This window comes from Cetorhinus maximus, chromosome 7, assembly GCF_964194155.1.
Source record: "Cetorhinus maximus chromosome 7, sCetMax3.hap1.1, whole genome shotgun sequence".
Classification (NCBI taxonomy): Eukaryota; Metazoa; Chordata; class Chondrichthyes; order Lamniformes; family Cetorhinidae; genus Cetorhinus; species Cetorhinus maximus.
The window spans coordinates 52,143,423-52,171,016 of NC_135885.1; the positions used below are offsets into that span (position 1 = coordinate 52,143,423).

At 40.9% G+C, this 27,594-nt stretch overlaps 1 protein-coding gene across 1 annotated transcript in view; it reads right to left on the minus strand.

Annotated features, from left to right (window-relative positions):
- Nucleotides 1-1,826: 1,826 nt before the first annotated feature.
- The window catches only part of ddx10 (DEAD (Asp-Glu-Ala-Asp) box polypeptide 10), a 288,529-nt gene continuing 262,761 nt past the window's right edge, over nucleotides 1,827-27,594 (minus strand). The window contains exon 18 of the mRNA XM_078545489.1: nucleotides 1,827-2,619. Within this exon, the coding sequence (XP_078401615.1) occupies nucleotides 2,415-2,619 (205 nt within the window). The 3' untranslated portion in view covers nucleotides 1,827-2,414. The remainder of the gene's footprint in view (nucleotides 2,620-27,594) is intronic.

Sequence of the window (27,594 nt, forward strand, 5' to 3'; positions counted from 1 at the left end):
GAACAAAACCATTAATTTCTTCAAAGACAGCGGGCTAATTATCTGGCTATTTATAAGATTGATTTATAAGAATATGTATAGGTACTCTTTGTTGTGTGTGGCTGACACCAAGGAACTGTCATACGGAAAGCAACTAGCTAGAACTTAACAGTAGAGACAAATAGATGAGGCTAAATGGTTTTGTTTTGGATGGGGAAGAGACAGCTGAAGTGTTTGATGTTCAGAGCCTGCATAATATAAGGGGACCTGGGTATTTTGCTCATTCGAAGTGACCACACAGTCATGCAATATCTCCAACTGCTTCTGCTCAAACTCAAATACTCTGAGCTTGCGAAACATCTGGAGATATATTGTTTGGCAACCCTGCAGGAATTGGTGAAGAAGCAAAGTTGGTGACCAGAAAGAAAAGGCAGTGCATGGAATTCACAAGAGCACTGAATTGACCATATTTGTGACAAGGACAATATCATGCATCATGTGGCTACTAAGGGCGTGGAGGCAGTGAAGTGCAGAAAGATGGTAGTAATTTGTGATTTCATAGTCATGAGAATAGACAAGTGGTTTTGTATTCACAACCAAGATTCCCAAGTACTGTGTCATAGTCAGGAGCTTAGGGAGATCACAGTTATTCATTCAAGGAGTTCCTTGAAAATAGCTGTTGTGCCGATGGAGTGCTAATGCAAAGTGCCTATTAAAAAAGGGAGAAAGGGATAAAACAAGGAAGTATAACCACCAGTTGGCCTAACATTAAAGGATATAATACAAGATAAAATTAATACTCACCTAGAAAGATATAACCAAGGACAGCTTCAATGGATTTGTTATAAGTCTGACGGATTTAATACAGATCTTTGAGAAATGTTAACAGCGAAGAAAATGCACTGGATGTTGTGTATGTGAATTTTCAAAATATGTAGTCCTCAACCCCAAAGTGAGTTTCCATCCCCATGTCAGTCCCATTAACAAGACTATCTTTCACCTCCATTACATTGCTTGTTTGTGACACGTGCCCCTACTGCTGAAATCCCAATCCACATCTTTATCATAAAAGGCCCGATTTGGTCTCTGAGTCAACCTCCACCCTTCAGAAATGAAAACTTATTCAGACTAATTGGTGAATTACTAACAAGGGGGCAATTGCCCACCACCCCAAGTGCACAAAATCCCAAACTGCCACATCCCTCTTTGCCAAGCTCCATTAGATCCTCATTCCCGCTTCCCATGCCTTGCCCACCCTGCCTCAGCTATGTGTGCTCATACATAACTGCCGCTCTCTGAAACTTATTTTCCACTTTCTCCCCTCCCTCAGTGGCTGCCTTTCTGACCACAATGGTCTAATCTCTGACACTGCCTCCCTCAGTCATTCCATTCTGTCAATCCCTCCCTGTCTTCAAAAGCCATCTGAAATCCCTTCTGGTCAACCATGCTAATGTGCTTTTCAGCCGCTCTGTTCTCACAATTTTTTCTCTTCCTGCGCTGCATCCATTGTTTTTTCCTTCCATCATACCCTCTGTACACAATTATCCCCTCTGTTTTGGTTGCATAATCTCATAAGTACCTTACCACTATCATGCAAAAATATCAATGGTTCTGCAAACAGGAAGTAGCAGAACTGTTAATATGTTGATCTGCTGCCCATGCACCTTTATAAAACCAATTAGATGACAAGATTATTGTATGAAAACCCTAGGAAATTGTGAAATTATGTTCCTAAAAGTTGACTTGCAGAAGCAAGGGCAAGATAACAGGAAGTGAAATAACATAAGATCCATGATCAGAGCTGCATGTGAATGGAGCAGACCAAATAAATTAGGTGTACACAGCACTCAACTTCACAAATAAATCTTTGTATTTCTTACATATTTTCATCCCAACAAAGAGTCTGGAAAACTAATGACTGTAATTTAATAAGCGAATGTCTTAATTTGAGGCTTACTCTTGTCCAGTTCATTTTAGTTTCCAGCTACAAGCTAACACCTGTGTATAAATGTTACTTTATTATAGAGAAACTGATTGGTCACTTCAGTCAAGTACAATGTGCACATACAGGAACCTATTGTAGCTTACTGACAACTGACAATTTTCTCAGATACTCTTCATATCTGAAGCCATTTATAGGTTACTTGGAATTAAAACATTTATAACAGACTGTCAATTATATAAATCAGACATTTTAACAAGAAAAGTTATGTAGAAAATCCAACTTTTGTTGCCTACTGAAGGGTAACAAAGATTTTTCACTCCTGCTGTAAAGCAGACAGTGTCTTGGCAGTCATCTATAGATCTGCAGAAACCTGTTCAGAAAGCACTCATCACTGTCAGACAGGGACCACCTGCTCTGGTTTGATTGCAACAGCACGAACGTGGCTAGAACAGTAAAAGGAATGACCCAGATAACTGCCTGGGGACTACAATTAGTTTCTGCTGTTCAACAGATGAAGCACCAGCTCTTCATCTTCAGCCAGAGAGAGACCTGTGTCCAATGGCCTGTGCTCATCAGAGTCAATTTCAGACTTCATTCTCCTCTTCCCCTTCTGAGCTGCTATCATCTCTTCACATTCGTCATTGCTACTGCAGCTGTCATTTCTCTTCCTTTTGAATTTCCCTTCAGCTGGTTTGCTGCATTTTAGAGAAATGAAAAAAAATCAATAACAGGCTTTAAGCGTGACAATAAATTACCTATATTACAATGTGAATCAATTATTTAATTTGGAAGGTGAATTTTAGCATACCGAAAGAAAGGTAATCCATAAGTGGCACAAAGAAAGTAACCAATATCAGGACTCGGCTATTGCCACCCCTGTGAAGAAACTTAATTAAGCTGCTAATTCATTCCTGCCTTCAGCTTATTACAGGCAGACTGACCATGAAATATTTCTTTCCATTCATAGAGTACCACATAAATTATCGCGCTAATGCATCCACAAAAACACAGATTTATTATACTTTCTAAAGCAAATGCACATGCAATCAGGATTCATTGGCAGTTAATAAAATAATTCATAGTGCAAAATAAATATTCTGTCTGAATTAAAATCAGCCTGTTACACCACATAATGCATTGTACTTACGGCATAGGGGGTCAGTCAGCTCAGTAGCTAGGTGGTTATAGTGTGGTGCAGAACAATGTCAACAGCATGAGTTCAATCTCTGTACCAGTGGTGGTAGTTCACGGAGGCCCTGCCTCCTTGTCTTACCCCATGCTTGGAGTGGAGTGATGCCCCTCAATCTATATAACAAACTGTTTCTCTCTAATGGAGAGAGATGCCTAGGGTCCTTCATGGACCATGATTAATTACCTATCTACCTACCTACAGCGCAGAAACAGGCCTTTTGGTCCAACAATTCCATGTTAAAGTTTATGCTCCACATGAGTCTCCTCCCACCCGTCTTCATCCAGCCCTATCAGCATAACCTTATATGCTCCTTCAGCTATTGATCTAGCTTCCCCTGCAGTGCACCATGCTTGAAGCCCCAACTACTCCTTGTTGGAGAGATTTCAAATTTTTCACCACTCTTTGGGAGAAAAACTTTCTCCACTATTGGATTTATTGTGACTACCTTATATTTAAAGCCTATTTCTGGCCTCCTTCCATACATCTACTCCATTAAATCCTTTCATAATCTTAAAGGCCTCTATCAGGCCATCCCTCAATTTTCTTTTTGCTAGAATCAGAGCCCAGTCTGTTCAATTTTTCTTTGATATGTTTCACCCCTCGGGTCTGGCATCATCCTAGTAAATCTTTGTTGCACCTTCTCCAGTGCCTCTATATCCTTTGCACATCATGGAGAAACTATTCAAAGTACTCCATGTGTGGTCCAATGGAGGTTCAATACAAGTTAAACATCTCTGCTTTTCAGTTCTATCCCTCAAGAAGGGAACCCAATGTTTTGACAACTTTTTTATGGCCTTATTAACCTGCATCACTATTTTTTAGTGATTTGTGCATTTGTACTCCCGCTGTTCCGCAAGCTCATTTAGACACCTTGTGTAGATGGCCCCCTTATTCATCCTACCAGAAATGTACCACTTCGTACTTGTTGTAATATACACATACACACTGCAATGTTACATCTGCGAATGGCACCTCTAAGTACAAATATTCCATTACCGGCAGAACTCATGTTCAGCAGGCTAGTGCATACTAATCTACCTACTCCTACCCATTCTACTTTCTCAGAAACTAGAAAGCAACTTTTAGAACTGCAAGAAAAGGTGGCCAACATACATGATAATGCATGTACAGAATTGCCAAGTTTGCAGTTGGGACAAGTTTGCAACCAGGATCCCACAGATAGGTTACGGGGAGAAGGCGGGAGAATGGGGTTGAGAAACTTGTCAGCCATGATTAAATGGCGGAGCAGACTCGATGGGCCGAATGGCCTAATTTCTGCTCCTATGTCTTATGGTCTTATGGTCTTATGGTCTTGTGGTACATGGCAAGCAGCCGAGGTGACAAGGATTTGTTCAAAAACAAGGTGCTATGAAGTCATTACAAAGGCGCAACAGTGAGGTGTAACCGAGGACAAATCAGAGCCATTCCAGCTCCTCAGCCACTGTACAGTCCTACTGCATCAAGGACAAGATCCCAAATGTAACCAGGACCAACATCCAAGAATGAGAATCCCACAGATCACTGTGAGCAATTAAAGAAACCTCCAGACATGGTTACCATCACAAGATCTGGGCGTACCAGCAGGTTACCTTTATGCTTAGGAGACTCAGATTAATTGGTTCTATGGCACTATGTAATGGTAACTAAACATGAACATGTATTGTAAATAGTTATACTTCTCTAGAAGGGGGAAAATATCTTTAAAAAGAAAGGTGGATGTTGTAATATGCCTTTAAGGGATAGCAGCATGCTGTTCACCAGAAAGGAAGTGTGTCATGCAACTCAATTTTAGTTTCACTTAGACCTGGACACAAATACAGCTCTGATGTCCTCAAGCTTTCTGTCCATGTATATATGTTCACATGTGCCTAGAATTAATAAATGAACCCACAATGTGTTTACAAAATCCCTCGAGTGATTAGTGCCTTTATATCATTATTAACACATGCGAGGACTCATTCATGCTGAAGTTCATTTGCCTATTATACACCCATTCTGCAAGTTTTCCTGTACTTTTATTGCAGTTCTCCTGTATTGACTATATCCAGCAATTTGCTGACATCTGTAAATCAATGCAATGAAATGGACCTCCATATCGTGTATAAAAATGCTATTTTAGTCAGTTTCAGATGTTAGACTGTTAATTATTGACAAATATCAATGTCACCCAATGCACGTGCAGTTTTACATACATGCTACACACAACCCACTATCAACATCCTGGGGGTTACCATTGACCAGAAACTGAACTGGACTAGCCATATAACTACTGTGGCTACAAGAGCAGGTCAGGGGTCAGGAATCATGCGACGAGTAACTCACCTCCTGACTCCCCAAAGCCTGTCCACCATCTACAAGGCACAAATCAGGAGTGTGATAGAATACTCTCCACTTGCCTAGATGAGTGCAGCTCCCCCAACACTCAAGAGGCTTGACAAGGGGTCCAGGACAAATCAGCCCGCTTGATTGGCACCACATTCACAAACATTCACTCCCTCCACCACTGACGCACAGTAGCAGCAGTGTACACTAACTACAAGATGCACTGTAGGAATTCACCAAGGCTCCTTCGACAGCACCTTCCAAATCCACGACCACTACCATCTAGAAGGACAAGGGCAGCAGATAGATGGGAACACCACCACCTAGAAGTTCCCCTCCAAGCTACTCACCATCCTGACTTGGAAATATATTGCCATTCCTTCATTGTCGCTGGGTCAAAATCCTGGAACTCCCTTCCTAACAGCACTGTGGGTGTACCTACACCATATGGACTGCAGCGGTTCAAGAAGGCAGCTCACCGCCACCTTCTCAAGGGCAACGAGGGATGGGCAATAAATGCTGGCCCAGCCAGCGAAGCCCACATCCCGTGAATTAAAAAAAAGTGCTTACAGAGTCCAATCACCATACAGATACTGCCATCCCATGGAATTAACCATCTGACAACTTGTTATGATTTTCTCAGCTTGGCAAATATAATTTGCAGTAAAATTCAAACCTTTTTGAGCACAGCTAACCAATTATTAATTTAAATATACACAATAAAGAATAGCTTAGCAAAACTGGTTACATTGGCCTCTGAAAGCAGCTGCACATCAAATCTGTCTCTGTTTTCTCCCTCTCTTAATCCAATCTTTTCTTCCCCTCTCCATATTTCTCTTTCTGTACCTGATAGGGCTAATTCACCCACCTTCTCAATCATTCCTGTTTTTTTCAGTCCTGAAATCTCTTTTAAGGAGATAGATTGTTGCTACTACTTTTGAGGTCCCAGATGCCCCACAGCTCTCGCCACACAGTTATCATCTTACATTTAAATACAAATGATGATGCAAAACATTTTGAGATGCAGAAATGTCTAACTGACGGCACGCAGTCAAGATGCTCCACTCCAGAAAGAATCAGCGCATTATTGAGGAGGGGGGTAGAACATTGGAGAGTATTTCAACACTGAAAATGTATCTATGTTAACTTCATCTCTAGCATCCTAAGATGTTAATTTTCCTCCTGTGATGCCCGATAGATCCGTTGTCCCCATTACCAGTGAAGTGATTGAAATATATCACTACAACCTCTCCAAACTCAATGGCAGCTTTTTTACAATAAATTCACTAAAGCCACACACGGATGTCACCTCCGTAACTGTAAATGCTGTTGCTGCTTTCTCCCAATCGTTAATCACATTGTCTCAGCTTAAACAGCAGGTGACTTATTTCACATTCAGCACCCAATATCTGATGCTGAACATTTTGTAGAAAGCAAGAATCATACAGCCGCAAGGTTAAAAAATCAAGCAGGTTAAAAAGAACCTGAAAAAAATAAAAGAACATTCAATATCAAAATATATAAACTGTGAATTAAAAATAATGCATAGCAATAAAATTCCCTTTAAAATATTGATTTGGTTTATAAAAGATTAGAGTGAATTGGTTCCTTTATACCATTTGGATGCTTTGTCTGGCACCAGTGTTGCTTTAGCATTAGGGTAGCTCAGGTTACTTTTATTAGCATCTGTTTTTACAATATTATATTAATTTGTATCGTTTGCAAAAAATGGAGTGGTATTCTTATGAAATTAGCTAATAAGGAATGAAGTTTTATTAAATTTCTTCCTCTACCAATTAATTAACATTTAGAATCATAAAATGGTTACAGCATAGAAGGATTCCATTTGGTCTGTTGTCTCTCTGCTAGCCCTGCTCCAGATCAAATCAGCTGGTCCCAGGCCCCAGCCCTTTCCCCGTGGCCCTGCAACTTCTCTCTCTTCAGGTGCTTATCCAATTTGCTTTTGTAAGTCACAACTGAAATTGCTTCCACCACACTCAGGCAGTGCATTCCAGATCCTAACCACTCACTGCATAAATTTTTTTTCCCTCATATTGTCTAAGGGTCTTTTGCCATTCACCGTATCTCGGCATCCTCAGGTTCTCAAACCCTTCACTAACAGTTATACTCTATCCGTTTCGCTCTATCTATTCTCTTTAGACCTGTCATGATTTTATCTAATTTCTACCAAATCTCCTCACAATCTTCTGTTCTCTAACAACAGGCCAGCTTCTTCAATCTATCAACATAACTGAAGTCCCTCATCCCTGGAACCATCCTTCTAAATCGTTTTTGTACTCTCTCTAAAGTCTTCAAATCCTTCCTAAAATGTGATGCCCAGAATTGTACACAATACCTCAGTTAAGGCCAAACCAGTGTTTTATAAAGGCTCATCATAACTTCCTTGCATTTGTATTCTATGACTCTACTTAGAAAACCCAGGTTCCCATATAGTTTTTTAAACTGCTTTCTCAACCTGCCCTGCCACCATTAATGATTTTTGCACACAGGCCCCCAGGTCTCTCTGTTTCTGCACTTCCTTTAGATTTGCACCCTTCATCTTACATTTTTCTTATCAAAATGTATCACTTCACACTTTTCTATGTTAAATGTCATCTTCCACATGGCTGCCCATTCAGCAGCCTTTCTTATGTTCTCTTGAAGGCTATCATCACTATCCTCACAGTTCACAATCCTTTCACATTTTGTGCTATTTGCAAATTTTGAAGTTGTGCCCTGCACACTCAAGTCTAGGTCAGTAATATATACCAAGAAAAGCAGTGATCCAGCACCAATCCCTGTGGAATCACACAGTATACCTTCCTCCAGTTTGAAAAACAACCATTTAACTACTACTTTGTTTCCTGTCACTCAGCTAGCTTTGTATCCATGTTGCACTACCCCTTTTATTCCATGAGCTTCAATCTACTGGCATGCCAATTACTTGTCACATTAGGAAATGCCTTTTGGAAGTCCATATACGCCACATCTTAAAAAACTAATATGCTCTACATTTATACTCAAAAACAAATCACTCTTTACTGAATTATGTTAACCGCCTCAAATATGACTACATAAGGGCAAAAACTTTCAATGAAGATTTAGCAAACAACAAAATAAAATCATACAGGACAAAGACAACCAACAAAACTCTCGAGAAAATCTTCTGAAATTGATTTTTGCCACAGCTCCTCATTATTCAGACTCAAATATTCCAATGATCTCTTGGCAGACCTTCCACCGTTCAAAATCTTCCAAGAACCTCAGCTCATCCAAAAATTGTGGCGTGAGTCAGGATAGGGACAGCAAGTCCTGTTCACCATCAGCCTCCAGCTCACTCATCAACACTGGCTCCCAAGTAAGGCAATGTCTCGATTTTAAAATTCTCATCCTTGTACTCAAGGCTTCAACTTTCCTTGTCTTTATAACATACTCCAGCCTTACAACCCTCCAAGATATCTACTCTCCTCCAATTTTAGCCTAGCAATTTCCATCACCTCACCATTGGTGGCCACGCTTTCTGCTGTCTGGACCTTAAGGTCTGGAACTTCCTCCCTAAAACGTATTCCTTTGCCCAAGCTTATGGCCACCTGTCTCAACATCTCTATGTGGCTCGGTGTCAAATTTTGTTTGGCAATGTTCCTTTGTAGCCAGGGATGTTTTACCACAGTAAAGGCAAAAGTTGCTGTTAATATGTTAAAACAATGCCCTGAAATCTCTGGATTTGAAAGCAAAATTGCAAATGTGTTAGCTGCAGGGGCTGGAATTTCTATTTGTTTCTGTCCATGACCAAAAATTCCAATGGGAGTAGAGTGGGCAGCTCTCACACTAGAGGATTTTCTAAAAATAACTTTTTTCGTGGTCTACCCAAAGGCACAACAGTGAAGTGCCACTCCAATATTCCAGATCTAAATGATCAAATTCACAGAGCCTTATTGTTCCTGTGCTCCTGGAGTCTGAATAGTAGTACAGAATGTGGAGGGCAGAGGCCAGGGTTTAATACTGGGATATAGGAGAGAATTTTCCCCCCATCGGGGAGAGGTGGAGGGGTGGGTTGTGATGGGGTGGCTGATCGGTGCCCCCGATTGGGTCCACGCCGCCATTTTATGTGGGTAGGCCAATTAAGGCCCGACCAGCGTGACACGCACATGGAAGTGCTGTGTGCTCCCTGTGCGGGCAGGGGGACGGGAGTTCCGTGAGTCGGGAGTGCACATGTGTGCGAAAGAGCGCAGAAATCTCCCTGAGGCACAGAGGTGCCTGAGGGAGATAAGTTTTAAGTTTTAAACATTTTAATAAAGAAAAAAAATTTAAGACATGCCCCCTCATGTGACAGTGTCACATGAGCTGGGACATGTCAATTAACTTTAATGAAAACATTTATTTAATTTATAAACCCTTCATGAAACCTCATCCCACCCGTGAATGAGGTTCCATGAAAAATGCAAAGTCCGCCTGGGCTCTTCGCCTGCCTGCTACCTTAAGGTTGGATGGGCAGCTTTCTCAATAGGGTTAATTAGTTAATTAATGGCCTTAACAGGCCTTTGACAGCTCGGCGGGCATCATTTTACGCCTTGGTGAGGGGGCCCCGCCCCCGCTCGCCGAGCCGAAGATTCAGCCCATAGAGATGGGTGAATGTACTGGTATTCCTTCTCTCCTTCCCTCAAAAATGCTGTTCAAAATGCAGGATTGCAAGCAGGATCAAAAACCCAAAGGAGTCTTCCAAAATGATGCATGTCAAATAATGAACAAATTAGTTTTATGAAGAACATGTCCTTTTTAAACAGGAAAAAAAATAGTAGATCTATACATTGATTGACTTACATTTACTAACCTGGCTTCCTAACTACTGAACTCAAAGGATGGGTTTATCAAGCTGTTTAGGTAGGTAAATAAATCAATCTGTGAGCAATTGTTACTCAGTAACTTTAACATAACTTCCCACCACCAATGCTACACACAATGAAGTCGAGGTACTCACCGATCACTGGGATTACAAAATTATATTTACAAGGAGGAAACTACTACACTACCGTATACCCAAGGTTTGTCATTTCCCTGTTAAGTACACAAAACAATTTAACTGCAAAGTTATAACCCACAGCTGATCCTAATGTATTCTGTATTAATGTTAGAATAAAAGATCAAATTAAGGCAGCAGGTAGAAACATTTAGTGACAGAGAAGATACTTATTTCTATGGCAATGCTTAAATGAAAAAGGCTGGAAATAGTTTAAAACTGCCAATCAATACAAAATGTTAATTATTTAAATGGTTCAGCATGTTTCAGGCTAACACACTCAGGATCTAGTATTCTCAAATAAATTGCAGAGTAAATAACCTAGTAAAGGTTTTGAAAAAATTACCTTCCAGGCATGGAGTTCTGTAATCGCAGTGACGGCACTTAGCGCATAGAGTTGACATCACCATTATTCTCGGAGATTGGGGCATTTCATGAAGCCTTTGGTCATCTGACCTAACATGTCCTTATGTGGCTTGGTGTTACATTTTCTTTTATAGTGTTCCTGTGAAGTGCCTGGGAATGTTTTATTATATTTATAGAGTACCTTTAATGTAAGCTGTTGTTGACAATTAAGAAGATAGTTGGTTGGCTTTATAGAAACACTTCAAATAAGAGTGTTAATTTTGCTGGTCAGTCTGAAAGGAATATTAAAGCTCCTGTATCTTCATAAAACAGAATCTTTCTGGTGAAATGCCTGCTACAAATCACTGTCGGCTCAATGATACCACATAACCTACTACATCCTGTGGACTGCCTACTCAGTTCATGCTCCTATAGCATTCACCACCTCCTAACGTTAAAAACAATGTAAAGTATGAAGTTTAATTTTTAGAAGCTTTTTAAAGGCTAGAATTTATTTTTAGAAGGCTGTTTTCTTATATTAACTGCCACTTAAAAGATAGCTAGCTCCTCATTTATACTTTTCATCCATTTTTTAAAAACACAAATATGTATAATTTAAGGTTTATTTCTTTATAACAGCTGTTCAAGAAGTCCATTTGCAGCAACATGTAATATTGGAATAAATATTTTCATTACTGCACATAGCATCTACTAAAACCACACAAATGTGAATATTTCTATTAATTTTAATCCACTTTTAAATGCTATGGCTTGATTTCACAGTGAGTACTGAATGCACAGTGTGAGCCATTCATTATATTTGTGCACAGACTTCATGGGATTTTGCACTTTGTGGTCATTAGAAATTCAATGCAGTGCCCTCTACAGACAATCCGCTACCTGTATGAACAGGGCAAGCAACTGTGTATCTGCTCAGTCAATCAGGCTGAAGAATCACGCAGAGTCTCACAAGAACACAAAAATTAGGAGTAGGCCATTTGGCTCCTCAAGAATGCTCCACCATTTGATAAGATCATGGCTGATCTGACTGTGGTCTAGACTCCACTTTCTTGCCTGCCCCCTATAACACTCGACTCCCTTGTTGATCAAAAATATATCTTACTCAGCCTTGAATATAATCAATGATCCAGCCTCCTCTGCTTTCTGGGGAAGACAATTCCATAGACTAACAACCCTCAGAAAAAAATTCTCCTTTTCTCAGTCTTAAATGAGAGGCTCCTAATTTTTTAAATAGTGCTCCCTCGTTCTATACTCCACCACAAAGGGAAACATTCTCCCAGCATCCACTCTGTCAAGTCCCCTCAACCGTATTCATTTCTATAAGATTACCTCTCACTCTTCTAAACTCCAATGGGTATAGGCCCAACTTGTTCAACCTTTCCTCATAAGATAATCCCTTCATCCCAGAAATCAGTTGTGTGAACCCTTTCTGAACTGCTTCTAATGCAATTATATCCTTTCTTAAGAACTAAATTGTACACCGTACTCCAGATGCAGTACAAGGCCCTGTATAGTTGCAGCTACACTTCCAGATTTTTTATACTTGATTCCCCTTGCAATAAATGCCAACATCTCATTTGCCTTCCTAATTACTTGCTGCATCTGTATACCAACGTTTTGTGATTCATGTACGAGGACACCCAAATCCCTCTGTACCACTGAATTCTGCACTCTCTCCATTATCTTTTCTATTCTTCCTGCCAAAGCGAACAAGTTCAGATTTTGCTACATTATACTCCATCTGCCAATTTTTTGCCCAATCACTTAACCTATCTGAACCCTTCCATAGACTCTTTACCTCCTTTTGACATCTTACTTTTCTACCTATCTTTGTGTCATCAGCAAACTTAGCTACCGTACATTTGGTCCCTTCATCCAAGTCATTTATACAGATTGTAAATAGTTGAGGGCCCAGCACTGATCTCTGTGGCACACCACTAGTAACAGCTTGCCAACCTGAAATTACCCATTTACCCCCTGCTCTCTGCTTCTTGTTAGCTAACGAGTTGTTACCCCCTATAACATGAGCTTTTATTTTGTGAAGTAACCTTGGTGTAGCACCTCGTCGAATGCCTTTTGGAAATCCAAGTACACCGCATCTACAGTTTCTCTTTTATCCAGCTTGCATGTTGCTTCTTCAAAGAACTCTTAATAAATTAGTCAAACACGATTTCCCTTTCACAAAACCATGCTGACTCTGCCTGATTGCATTATGATTTTCTAGATGTCTGCTATAGCCTCCTTAATAGTGGATTCTAGTATTTGCTCTATGCCAAATGTTAGGCTAACTGGTCTATAGTTCCCTGCTTTCTGCTTCCATCCTTTCTTGAATAGAGATGGCACATTTACAATTTTCCAATCCACTGAGATCTTTCCAGAATTTAGGGAATTTTGGAAGATCACAACAAATGTATCCACTATCTCAGCAGCCACTTCTTTTAAAACCCTAGGATGAAAGCCTTTAGTTCTTAATAGCTTTCCCAGTATCATTTCCCTAGTGACTATGATTGTATTAATTCCCTCCCTCCTTTTGCCTCTGATTTTGAAATAGTCTTGGTATGTTTTTTTGCGACTCCTTCAATGAAGACAGACACTAAATACTTGTTCAATTCTTCTTCCATTTCCTTATCTTGCATTTCTTTATTCATTCATGGGATGTGGGTGTTGCTGGCTAGGCCAGCACATATTGTCCTCAAGAAGGTGGTGATGAGCTGCTTTCTTGAACCACTGCAGTCCATATGGTGTAGGTACATCCACAGTGATATTAGGAAGGGAGTTCCAGGATTTTGACCCAATGACAGTGAAGGAACGGCGATATATTTCCACGTCAGGCTGGTGAGTGTTCCCATGTGTCTGTTGTACTTATCATTCTAGATGGTAGTGGTCATGGGTTTGGTAGGTGCTGTCTAAGGAGCCTTGGTGAGTTCTTGCAGTGCATCTTGTAGATGGTACACACTGCTGCCACTGTGTACCAGTGGTGGAGGGAATGAATGTTTGTGGGTGGGGTGCCAATCAAATGGGCTGCTTTGTCCTGGGTGGTGTCAAGCTTCTTGAATGTCATTGGAGCTGCACTCATCCAGGCAAACGAGAGTATTCCATCACACTCCTGACTTGTGCCTTGTAGATGGTGCACAGGCTTTGGCGAGTCAGGAGGTGAGCTGATTGCTGCACGATTCATAGCCTCTGACCTGCTCTTGTAGCCACAGTATTTATATGGTTAGCCCAGTTCAGTTTCTGGTCAATGGTTAACGCCCCCTCCCAGGATGTTGATAGTGGGGGTTCCAGCAATGGTAATGCCATTGAAAGTGTCAAGGGGCGATGGTTAGGTTCTCTCTTGTTGGAGTTGGTCATTGCCTGGCATTTGTGTGGCACAAATTTTACTTGCCACTTGTCAGCCCAAGCCTGGATATTGTCCAAGTCTTGTTGCACTTGGACATGGACTACTTCAGTATCTGGGGAGTCACGAATGATGCTGAACATTGTGCAATCATCAGCGAACATCCCCACTTCTTACCTGATGAAAGGAGGTCATTGATGAAGCAGCTGAAGATGACTAGGCCTAGGACACTACCCTAAGGAACTCCTGCGGTGATGTCCTGGAACTGAGATGATTGACTTCCAACAACCACAACCATCTTCCTTTGTGCTAGGTATGACTCCAGTCAGTGGAGAGTTTACCACCTGATTCCCATTGACTAAGTTCCCATTCTCACCCTCTAAGGGGCCAATGCTCACTTTAGTTACTCTTTTCCTTTTTAAATACTTGTAGAAAATTTTACTATCTTTTTTATATTTCTAGCTAGCTTTCTCTCATACTCTAATTTCTTCATTTTTTAGTAATTCTTTGCCGATTTCTAAAATTTATCCAATTTTCTGGTCTATCACTAATCTTCACAGTATTGAATGCTTTTTTTTTCAATTCAGTGCTATCCTTAACTTCCTTAATGGATGGTACATTCTCAGAATCTGTCTTTCTCAATGGAATATATCTTTGCTGAGAGTTATGGAATGTCTCTTTAAATGCCTGTCACTGATTCCCTACTGTCCTACCTTTTAACCTCATTCCCCAGATCACTTTAGCCAACTCTGTCTTCAAACTTAAATAAAGGCAATTACCAGGGTAAGACACTCGTCTTAAGACCCACACTTCTCACCATCAAACTGAATACTATGAGATAATTAACTAATCCTGTCTTATTGCACATTACCAGGTCTAAAATAGCCTGCTCCTCGGTTGGCACTAGAATGAATTGCTCTGAGAAACTCTTCCGAATACACTCTATTAACTCATCGTCCATGTTACATTTGCCAATCGGAATTGTCCAATCCATAAGAAGATTAAAATCACCTATGTTTATTGCAGTATCCTTCTTACAAGCCCTCATTATTTCTTCATGTATACTTTGTCTTCCAGTGCAGTTGTTAGGAGGTGTATGAACTACTCCCAAAAGTGACTTCTTGCCTTTGCTATTTCTTATCTCTACCCAAACTAATTCTACATCTCGCTCTTTAAAACTAAGGCCATCTCTCACTAGTGTACTAATTTCATCCATAATTAACAGAGATACTCCACCACCTTTCTCTACTTTTCTATCTTTGCGAAATATCAAATAGCTTTGAATATTTAGGTTCCAACCTTGGTCACCTTGCAACCACATCTCTGTAACAGCTATGAGGTCATACATATGAATCAGGAAGTGAAAGTTAGATTAGTTAATTTAATGCCAAATCACATACTGGTGTGTAATAATGAGGAGGAAAGAAAGATGGATAAGAGAGAAAGATATGAGACAGAAAGAAAAAAAATTTAAATTTCTTAAAATATCCAACAATAATTAAAATCTGAAGGAATGAAGTTTCATGCCTGTGAAAGTTAATTTTCAATGTCAGAGACGTTGTTTGGCAGTAGATGAGGCTAAATATGCCATTAAAAATTCACTTGCACTTGAATGGGCAAGCCCTAACGTTTTCTTACATTGCAATGGGTATCTAATAAATGAGTACTGCAGCTTCACACATTCTACACATTTGAATGCCGAATTTCACAGCAAGACATCGGTATAGCAAAGCTTCTGGAAGAACGTGCAATTGGGACAGCAACTGTCCCATTTAATTCTGTGTGCAGTCACCAGAAATTGCTGTCCAGTTAACTCTAACATCACTTTAGCCAACTCCGTCCTCAAACTTAAATAAAGGCAATTACAAGGGTGAGACATTAGTCTCAGACCCACACCTTCTTGCCATCAAACTGAATGTGAAATTCTATCATGATCATACTTCATCTGTCAGTGAACACAGATAGTCTCACAGTTACTTCTACCATAAAATCCAGGTGAATATTTTATGCATGTTAGCTTTTCACTTTTACTATTAAGAGTGGCTTTTCAGAAGCATTTCATAACATATATATTGAAAGCAACATTTTTTATTTTGAAAAGGCTATTTTGGCCTATACTGGCTACTGAAGTTCAGCCTAGCGCATGCTTTCGCACCTCCACTTTTACTCTGCTCCATTCAGTGTATCCCATTCAGACCTTCTCCTGCTCAAAATAATTCCATCTGCTGATCATAGCATAAATTAAAGCCAACATAAAAATAATTAAGTAACCTACACGTACCTGACACCAGCATTATGCTAGCTATGCTCCAAATTAATTTCTCCAGATTTTTATAACTAATTCCTCTACCTTTGCATAATTCCTACCATACTATCAATTCTAAAGTCTTTAAATATCAAACTATAATTAATAATTTATTCCTGCACCCTAAAAAACAAATAACTGCATAATTCTCTTCGAGTATATTAATTCAACTGATCTTCCATTTTCAATTCAACTTCTCGCTCAAATCAATAAATATAGAATTAACTTTTAATCACACCACCCAACATGAAAATAGTTTATTGAGTAACACCATCTGACCAATTTTCCAAAAATGTAATAAATTATTCATTTTCTACAATCACAAGTTATTTAGTTAAATCTTCACACTTTATTTCAGTGCTTACTTGTTACTTTTCTTCAAACACATAAAAGAATTCGCTAACAGCTATCATTATACAAATCAGACATTTTAATTAAATATCCTCAATCCATGTATACATTTGCAAATGAGATGGACTAATTATGTTAGATGTGAAATTAGACCTCATATAGCACCCATTTTCCACCGGGTCCAACTTAGGGGGCCAATGTCCTGCACCAGAACAGAATAGAACATACTGGTTTAGCCTTCCCTGGAGTCGTCTAACAGATCTTTGAACCTCCAATCAGGTTTCCGCCCATGCCAAGTTATCAAAACAGCTCTTCCCAAAGTCTCGAAAGACATGTTAGGTGACAGTGACAAAGTTAAACGATCCCTCTTCATCCTTCTTGACCTGTCTGCAGCATTTGACATGCCTGACCATGCCATCCTCCTCCACTGCCTCTCCACCCCATCTGGATGGGACTGCACTTGCTTGGTTCCACTCTTATCTATCTAATCGTACCCAGAGAATTGCTCAAACTTGGCTTTGTTTCCTGCTCTGACTTTGTTTCCTGCTCTGACTTTGTTTCCTGCTCTGACTTTGTTTCCTGCTCTGACTTTGTTATCTCTGGTGTTCCCCCACCCACAAAGGATCTGACCTTTGCCCCCTCCTATTTCTCATCTACTTGCTGCCCCACAGTGACACCATCGGAAAACATTGTCACATGCACCCTGGCAATACCCAGTTCAACCTCAACACCACCTACATACAAACATACGAAACAGGAGCAGAGGTAGGTCATTTGGCCCCTCAAGCCTGCTCCACCATTCAATAATTTCATGACTGATCTGTTTGTGTTTCGAGTTTCACATTCCCATCTACCCCCAATAACCTTTGATACCCTTGCCTAACAAGAATCTACCGACCTCTGCCTTAAAAATATTCAGTGACCCCTCCTCCAGTGCCTTCTGAAGCAGAGAGCTCCAAAGTTGCACAACTCTCAGAAAAAATTTCTCCCCATCTCTGTCCTATAAGGGTAACCCCTAATTTTAAAAGTGCCCCCTCTGTCTATAAGGGGGACCCCTAATTTTAAAACATTACCCCCTAGTTCTGGACTCACTTACAAGAGGAAACATCCTTTCGACATCCACCTTGTCAAGGCCGTTCAGGATCTTGTGTACTTCAATCAAGTCACCCTTCACTCTTCTAAACGCCAGTGGAAACAAGCCCAGCCTGTCCAACCTTTCCTCAGGCAACACACTCATTCCAGGTACCAATCTAGAAAACCTCCTCTGAACCACCTCTGACACAATTCCATCCTTCCTTAAATAAGGAAACCAAAACTGCACACAATATTCGAGATGCAGTCTCACCAATGCCCTGTATAGGTGAAGCATAACATCTTTACTTTTACGTTCAATTCCACTCGTAATAAAGGATAGCATTAAATTAGCCTTCTTAAATACTTGCTGAACCTGCATACTAACTTTTTGTGACTCATGCAGGAGAATATCTAGATCCCTCTGCACCTCGGAATTCTGCAGTTATTCTCCGTTTATTCTTCCTGCCAAAGTGAACAGCTTCACGTTTTCCCACATTATACTCCATTTGCCAGATTTTTCCCCACTTACTCAACCTATGCTCACTCCCTGACTGGTTTGAAGGCGATTGGGGCTCGTTAAATCCAGCAGGCACCTGCCAGCAGCAGTGGTGGCCTCAGGTCATCTGCCAGGGGCTGACTGAGTCTCTTTAGTGGGCAATTAATGCCCATTTAAGGGCCTCATCCCGCCAGAGTGGCCCATGCCAAGTGTCCAGCCTGGCAGCCTTTCCTGTGCGGGCTGGTGGCAAGCGGGTAAGGGGTTCCTCCTTAACGGTCCCCTAGGCCCATTGGAGAAACCAAGGTTTTACCCCACACCCGCTCCATCCCCTCCAGGTTGTCCCCTGCTAGCTTGGCATCCGGTGAGACTGCAAAATACTTACCCAAATCCTGATCCATTGCCGTATGCCTCTGTCCCAAAGTGGAGAGCTGCTGGCTTCTGATCGGTCAGAAGCTCTCTGAGGCAGGGCTTCCTGATCCAGAAGGACAGGCATTCTGCCTCCAGCCTATTAATAGCCAAATGGCTGTTAAGTGGCTACAGGGTAGCCGGTGTTCCCCTCAACGGGGTCTCCCAGATTTTTAGCTGGAGCTGTGGGCGGGAAACTCAGCACTTCATATAATTCAGTCCTGACAGCTGGAGTCATATTTGACCTTGAGATGAGCTTCTTACTATATACCTAAATTATTAAATAAGACTGCCTATTTCTACCTTCATAACATTACCTACCCCAGCCTGCCTTAGCTCATCTGCAGCTGAAACCTTCATTCATACCTTAGTTACCTGTAGACTTGGCTAGTCCAACACATTCCTGGTCAGCTTCCCGCCCTTCATAAACTTGAGATAATCCAATATTCTGCTGCCCACATCCTTCCTCCTTCTCCTTCAGGTGCCATGTCCTAAGAGGGCAATGGCGACCATGAGCTTCCATTGGATTGGTCCATGATTATGCTTGGCAAAGTACTGCAGTGGTTTGCTGCTGCCTTCTGCAGTGCGGCTGACCAGGAAACTTTTCAGGATTTACAGGCTGATAATCAATGTGTATGGTCACATTATGCATGCACCTTCCATAGCCATCAAGTCTTTATGTGGGACTTGAACCCGGAGCTTCTGGCCCAGAGGTAGGGACACTACCACTGCACCACAAGACCTCTCTGCCCATGCCCTTACTCAAACCAAGTCCCTTTCACCCATCACCCCTGTGCTTGCTGATCTATAATGGCTCCTAGATAAGAAATACCTCAATTTTAAAATTTTCATCCTCTCTCCATGGCCTCATCCCTCCCCATCTCTGTAATCCCCTCCAACCCCACAATCTTCCAAGGTTTCTGTACTCCTCTAATCTTGATGCTTTGAACATCACTGATTTTAACTGTTTCACCACTGGTCGTCATGCCTTCAGCTGCCAAAGCTCCAGGCCCTGGAAATTCCTCCCCAAGCTTCTCTGACTCTCTACCTCTCATTTCTCTATTAAGACACTCCTTAAAACCCATCTTTGACTAAACATTTGTTTGCCTGTTAAATTGAATTACCTTGTCGATAGGCAGTCTAACCATTAATCCTTAAAGGCAACACTGGAGTTCAGCAATTAAAAAGTAAGATTTGTGGGAAAAATGCTCACCTAAATGTGGGTCTATAAGGAGAAGTGCTCCTCTCGACTTTACATGAAAAGTGAACACTGCTGTTGGCTGCTGCACACCCCGGCCTCCTGATCGCTTCCCGTGAGCGGCATCTGGGGCCACGACTAATAATTTATGTGGTCCTGCCTCATTAGGCTCCTTTAACGTGGGGGCTGTACCTGGTTTGTGCCCTGATCCAATTTCTCCCCTTAGCATCTAACCATAATTTATTTTACCTCTTCCTTAAAGTTTCTAAGTAAAGAAAAGTAATTAGTTTGATAAAGAATACTACAGTGTCACTTAGCAATATTATGAAGGTAATTTATCTGCAAATAAAATCACAAAGCACTCATGGATAAAATTATAGAACTCACAGATGTATTACAGAACTAATGAAACATTAGTATCTTCACAAATGGAGAGACTGTGCAGAAAAGTGGCTGAAAGTTAACAAATGTCTATTGCTTGTTTCTGCTTGTATTCAAGTTTTATATGATGGGAAGAACAATCCACTACTCCTCCCTTCTGAAAGAGGCTAGCTTATCAGCAAGCTGGAAGCCTAAACCTAAATTCATGTCAAAGAATTCAAAACAGATGGTGATGGGAGGGTAGAATGTAGAAAGTAGAGATAGAGAACATTTTCCAATGGCAGAATATGACAAAGTGGCATTCCCCAACATTTATTTATTTTTACATATGTGTATATAAATCTATATATAGAAATAACAGTGACTAGTATGTCCATGTATGCAGATGACACTAGGTTTTAGCTGCACTAAGCAAACCCTGTAGATGGGAGCAGGAAGTCAAAGGGAAACAGGCAGACTAAAAGAGATTTTTTATTTTTTCATGGGACGTGGGCATCACTGGCAAAAACCACATTTATTGCCCATCCCTAACTGCCCTTGCGAAGTTGGTGGCGAGCTGACTTCTTGAACCGCTACAGTCCATGTATACTACACCCACGGGGCTGTTAGGAAGTTCCAGGATTTTGACTCAGCCACAGTGAAGGAATGGCGATGTAGTTCTAAGTCAGTATGGTGTGTGGCTTAGGGGGGAACTTGCAGATGGTGGTGTTCCCATACATCTGCTGCCTTGTCCTTCTAGGTGGTAGAGGTCACAGGTTTGGAAGGTGCTGTCGAAGCATCCTTGGTGAGTTGCTGTAATGCATCTTGTCGACGGAACACACACCTGCCATTGTGCGCCGGTGGTGGAGGCAGTGAATGTTGAAGGTGGTCGATGGGGTGCCAATTAAGCGGGATGCTTTGTCCTGGATAGTGTCAAGCTTTTTGAGTGTTGTTGAAGTTGCATTCATCCAGGCAAGTGAAGAGTATTCCATCACACTCCTGAATTGCACCTTGTAGATGATGGACAGGCTTTGGGGAGCCAGGGGGTGAGTTACTTGCTGCAGCATTCTCAGCCTCTGACCTGCTGTAACCACAGTACTTATATGGCTGGTTCAGTTTCTGATCATTGGTAACCTCCAAGATGTTGATAGTGGAGGATTCAACAATGGTAATGCCATGGAATGTCATGTGGAGATGGTTAGATTCTCTTTTGTTGGAAAACAGTGGGCAAAACTATGTCAGATGGAGTTCAATATGAGGAGGTTTGAGGTGATTTACTTTAGGTTTGAGAAATACAAATGTTTTCTAAGAAGAAAGGCTCTGAATTGTGCAGGAGCAGAGGTGTAGGTATTCATGTGCGCTGGTCTCTAAAAGCTAGAGCAGCTATACAGAAAGTAATCAAAAAAGCTAATGGGATATTGCACCTTATCTCAGAGGGAATGGAATATAAAGTGAGGAATTTATAAAGAATTGGTCAGACTTATCTGGAGCACTACATTCAGTTTCAGGTACTGAATGTCAGGAAAGATACATAATATGAGGGCTTAACGGGCCAAATTATGAGGATAGGTTACATAAAATTTGGTTTGCATTCGCATGGGGTTAAGCAGTGATGTAATCAAAGTCGCTAAAGTGATAGAGACATTTAGTAGGATAGTTACAGAAAAACTATTTCATGGGGAGGGGGAATCCAAAATCTCACAATTAGAGCTAGGCCGTTTAGGAGTGAAATTAGGAAGTGCACTCTTCCAAAAAAAAATTAATGAAAACCTGGAACTGTCTTCCCCAAAAGGTTATGGGTGCTGAGTTAATTAAAGTTTTCGGCAGTGATTGTTAAATTTTGTTACATAAGGGTAACAAGGGGTACCGATCAAAGACACTTAAATGAAACTGAGGTGCAGATCAGCCATGATCTGTGAGCCTTCTGTTCTCAAGCTCCTATGAGGACAGACAATGACAGCTGGAGGGGTAAACAGAGGAGACACACTGATGGGGGGAGGGCACAGGGAGGAGGCAGAGCACTCATTTCACAAAGGATTCCCAAATTTTCCTATGTGACAAAGTTATAATCCTTCTCATTACTCTTTACCTAGCATTTAATTCAAAATGATGACATTTTTAAATTTCCATTTTCCACTGAATCTAAAATATTTCATGCTTGAGTTTAATTATTGCTTGCAAATGCACAATGGCCTGTGCACTCTAGTTAAATCAATAAAACCAGCTGTAGACTTTTGAAAGACATAGTCTACAGTGTGCAGCTTTGCAGTCTTTGAATGAAATCAGCTGTCTAATTAAATTACACCACCAATACTTCAGTGCTGCTATTCTGTAAAATAGGAACTCAATAACCAAAAAGGTCAACTAATGAGGGCTCGTTCTACCAATGGAATTCGGTATACTACAAGGATTTCTACAGGAGCTCACCATTACACAAAGAAAAGATTTAGTTCTATTGTTCCTTGCAATGCTGATGTTAATTGTTATGGACCAATAGCTTTTATACTTCATTGTGAAATATAACCTGCAGGATTTGACTGAGCTGTTAAATAAAGATTAATAATTCCAGTCTTTTAGAATAAGGCTTTTCATGTCACCTTCACCGAGCTGCTTCAGCAAGTTAAAAGATATCACCACTTCTACCTCAGCTTCTCGAATGACTCTGAGTTAATCTAGTGAGGGGGTGAGTGATTTGGACTGGCGAGGTCTCAGGTTCAATTCTGGTCTTTGCTAAGTTAACTGATCAGAGAATGGCAGTTGAAGTGTTGTAATTGGCGTCAGCATTCCGAGTTTGAGAGGTTGACTGCCTGAAAAATACTGCCCATGTTTTCTGCTACTGGTGAGTGCATGAATGTTGGGTAAGGACAGAGTCAGGCTTTGCTGTAATCCCTGCACGGTTAAATATTCCGCCACCGTAAGGATTCACAAATGAATAGCAGTCCCATTGGTCGTCTTCTTCTGGGGCAGTCTCTTAGGATCGAGGATAACTTGCTGCCACTTTAGTTCAATGGGTTCTGAAATAGTTGACAAGTCCAATGTGCGATCTGCAGACTCTGCAGTACATGCAGTCAGATGGTGCTTGAAGGGTTGGAATGATGAATTGTTTGGAGTGTGTGCTCCCTCCAACATCTTGACTTCACCTCTGGACGTTCCCGATGTGTCAATGGGTATATCTGACTTCTTCAGGGATGCTTTGAGGGCATCCCTAAAGGTTTCCACTGTCCTCCTGCGAGTCTCTACCGTGTCCAGGTTCAGAGTAGAGCAGTTGCTTTGGGAGTCTGATATCAGGTATACAAGCAACATGTCCTGTCCAGCAGAGCTGGTTTTGAGCAATTAGCACCTCGGTGCTTAGAAAGGTAGCTTGGGAGGGCCTTTCTTGCCACCAGGCAAGAAAGACACCAAGGTGGTACTTCTCCAGTGCTTTGAAGTGCCTGATGTAGGTTGTCCAAATCCAAAGGATTGTGAGGATCACTGCTGCCTGTAAACCATGACTTTAGTCCCGGGTTTGAGGTCTTGGTCCTCAAATGCTCTCTTCCTCAGCCAGCAGAAGGTTAAGCTGGCACATAGATATGAATTTCGTCATCTATGCCTGCCTTTGTGGAGAGAAGGCTGCCAAGATAAGGAAAGTGGACCACATTTCTCATATGAATAGCAGTCGCTTTGGTAAAGCATCTGCACTTGTGGAACCACACTCTAGCCAAGAAGCACTGTCTTCAGGGGAGGGGAGAAATGGGAAAAAATTGGCAGGGATAACTAATGAAAAAAAGGATTGTGTGCACAACTAGCAATATTAACAAAACTGCAGTGCACAAAAAATGCTGTGAACTTTTAATAAAATTGACCTGCCTTGCTTAAGCTGTAGACCATACAAAAAGAACAGAGAGAAAACAGCATTAGTTGATTGTTAATAAAATGTGTCAATTAATTGTAGTAAAATATTATCTACATGTTGCTGAACTCTGCGACCTCAAAAGAATTCACATTTAGCCAAGGGTTTTGTTTTTAGGACACTACTTAGTAAAAATTGAATTTTTCATGCATTTTGTATTCATGTTAGTTGTTTTGCACTAAAAATTGGTAGTTTGCAGCAAGTACCATCATCCTGCAACATTAACTAATCATGCAGTCAGAAACTTGTGGCACAGACTGCAAGGGCCATTTGGAGCTGCAGGCCATTCCTCATTTAAACACCTGACTAAAGACACAAATACAATTTTAAGGGAATGACATTGAATTACGGGTCATATATAGTACATATTATGAAGGACTAAAGGTCAGTGAACTCAGGCTTACTTGAGGATTAGAATAATGCCTGTGATATTATTATTGTAGCTAGAAAATTGTGTTTAGTTATACCATATCATTATTATAATGGTAGATATTAGTTACAGATTATAAACGTTAAAAACAAATGTGTAGCCTCTCTTCCTAACTCATGCTAAGGCTTTGAAAATAGCTCCAGTAAACCTAGCATTTGAATTAGTGTGACCAACAGAAACAGGTTTATATGAAGAACTGTCTAAGAGAAGGTAAAAAGCAGATCAATATGCTCTGAACATAAATTAGCACATATTCCCTTTGACAACTGTGCTCAACCTCGTACTTCAATGAATGGCATCTTTCAAACCCCACCACAGCACACCAACTTTCAATGAAATTGAAGTATCAGCACTCAACAATTTAAACTGTCAAATATCATGGGATGCCATATAGCCAGACATCAAACCAATAAGACCTTCAGTTGCAAAGTATAATTCTCCTAATTAAAATAAATTGATGTCAGTACTTGTAACTCTCACTTGCAATTCAATTGCTCATGATATAGTTGTGACAGAGATTGGGGGTGGGGGTGGTGAGGAAATGGGGTTGTGGGAAGGAGTAGGGGTGGGTGGGCTGTGCTTTATAGGCCAGGGCGTGGCTTAAAAGGGGTACATTCTTGGGGCGGGGGCCTCCCCCAACAGAAGCCTGAACAGTAAAAACTGCTGGGCTGACTACCTTGTTTCCACTTGGTCCCAATAGACCCAAGGGCAGGTGGGTTGCCTGACACCTTACTCACCCACCATCATATGGAAGACGGGTTGGGGATGGGGGAGAAGGCAGCGGGCAAGCCACCTGTTCCATTTTACGAGCCCTCCTGCCTTCAAATATGCTGTAAAATTTACGCTTTGATGCAGGTTTATATGAAGTTCCTTTCTTTTAAGTTACGGATTTAACAACGTTAACTTCTGCTTTTGCTATGTCCATATCACAGACTGACCTCTGTATTCAGCAAACTTTTATTTGGTTAGCACTAGTTAACCAGGCATAACCTGCTGATATGGTAGTCCTGAATGAATGGAAGTAATCTAGAGATGTGTCTTGATTTCAAGTGATGGGGCTGATACTATTTCCTTTGGCAGCTTGTTCCTTGGGATTGTCCTTGGGAAGAGAGATTGCTGATGCACTGTATAGGAATCAAATGGTCTTTGTAGTTTGTGTGGCTACCTTATGTTTTGTCATTGCCGGAGGGCACTGGGTACTTGTTTCTGTCAATTCCCACTAACCCATCCATACTTCATAGAACATGGCTAGTCTACTTTCCTCCCTCCTTTGCTTTAGTGATTCCCATTCGAAATCTTGTCATATAAGGATCCCATAACTTGCGGATACCAGGGTTGTATGAACAAATGTTTGGTAAGCCATAACTCTGATATTTTTGTTGCAATACCAAAGATTCCTCCTCAGAAATCCAAGAATGCTGTTTCCTTTGATGGTTATCTGCTGAACGTGGAAACCCCATTGAAGATTGTTTTTAAAGATGAATCCCCAGGTTTGGTTGTGTATCCACTTGTTAGAGAATTTGAGTACAGAATTTAAAGCTGTCGGAAGGTCCTTTTTGTTGGTAATACACATGATATAGCATTTTTTGGCATTGGATGCCATCTTCCATTGGTCCTGCCAATTTTGGAATTCCAGAAAATCATCTTGCAGTGAATTTATACGATCTTGAGTTTTCCCTGCTGCACAAACCACGCAGTCATCTGCAAATAGCTGCATCCTGTTTTCAATTTGTTGGGAAGGTAGTTTATGAATGTCAAGAGAGTAAAGGTCACAACACAGTTCCCTAAAGCAGTCCGGAGGGGACATCTCTAAGAGAGGATGATTCCCCAAGACACACCATTTTCTGTCTTCAGTTGGTTGGTAAGTGCCAGGTCCAATTTAATAATGTCCTGCTGACTCCAAGGTAGTGAAGTTTAAACAAGAGCAATTCATGAGGGACTTTGTCAAAAGCTTTTTGAGAAATCCAGTATTGCCATATGAGTACTTTCATCTCTTGAGACTTGAAGCTGTTCATAGTTACATTGACAGTTTGTAAAAGATGCTTTTCAGTAGGTTTTTTTGACCGTAAACTATGCTGACTACCTACCAAGATATTGTGAGCTTCAAAGTGCAAATGACACAGGTGAGAGATACCAGTCTGTAGATTCTGGCTAACTTTTATCCCTTTTTTGAATATGCTACAGATGTCAGCTTGTCTCCACTGGTCTGGTAAGTAGCCAGCGTTGATTGACTCTTGAAAGAGATTTGTCAATATTGGAGCCAGTTCCTCGGGTACTAACTTTAAGATCCAGGGAGGTATTTCATCTGGACCTGGCTGCAATTCAGGATTTTATCCAATGGCAAAACCCATGTTATTCCTTCCTACTGGATCCTGGCCATTTTTGCTCCTGGATGAGTTTGGGAAGTTCCTTGTACTTAATCATGAAGGAATATATTTCTTCTCCTGGAAGAGACATATTTTCAATGCACAAATTCATTCCCTCATACAATGCATGGTTGGTGATTTTAAAGCCAGGGCATGGTACAAAGTTAAAAATATTAAGTCAAAATTGTAAACTCTGAATTGAAATGAATTGTTGAACCCAGAGGACAAAACAAATTTTAGCCTTGCCGAGTAAAGGTTTTGCATTTCACTCCAGGGAACAGCACAATATGACTAATGTCACTGAAAGAATAAAAATGCTTGATGGTAGCAATGGAATTGAGGGGTGGAGATGGCGAACAAATACAGGTTGTGGGGCTGAAAGAGAATCTTAAAAGGGATAAGAGCAACTGATTCAATAGGTATTTGATTTTTTTTAAAAACACCCATCTTGGTCATGGGCAATGAAAGACACAGATTTATATCCCTAATCAATTCCCTGAAGGGAAAAAAAATCCCTCTCCATTAAAAAAAGAGTTCATCCCATCAGGATTAAATGGTTTTA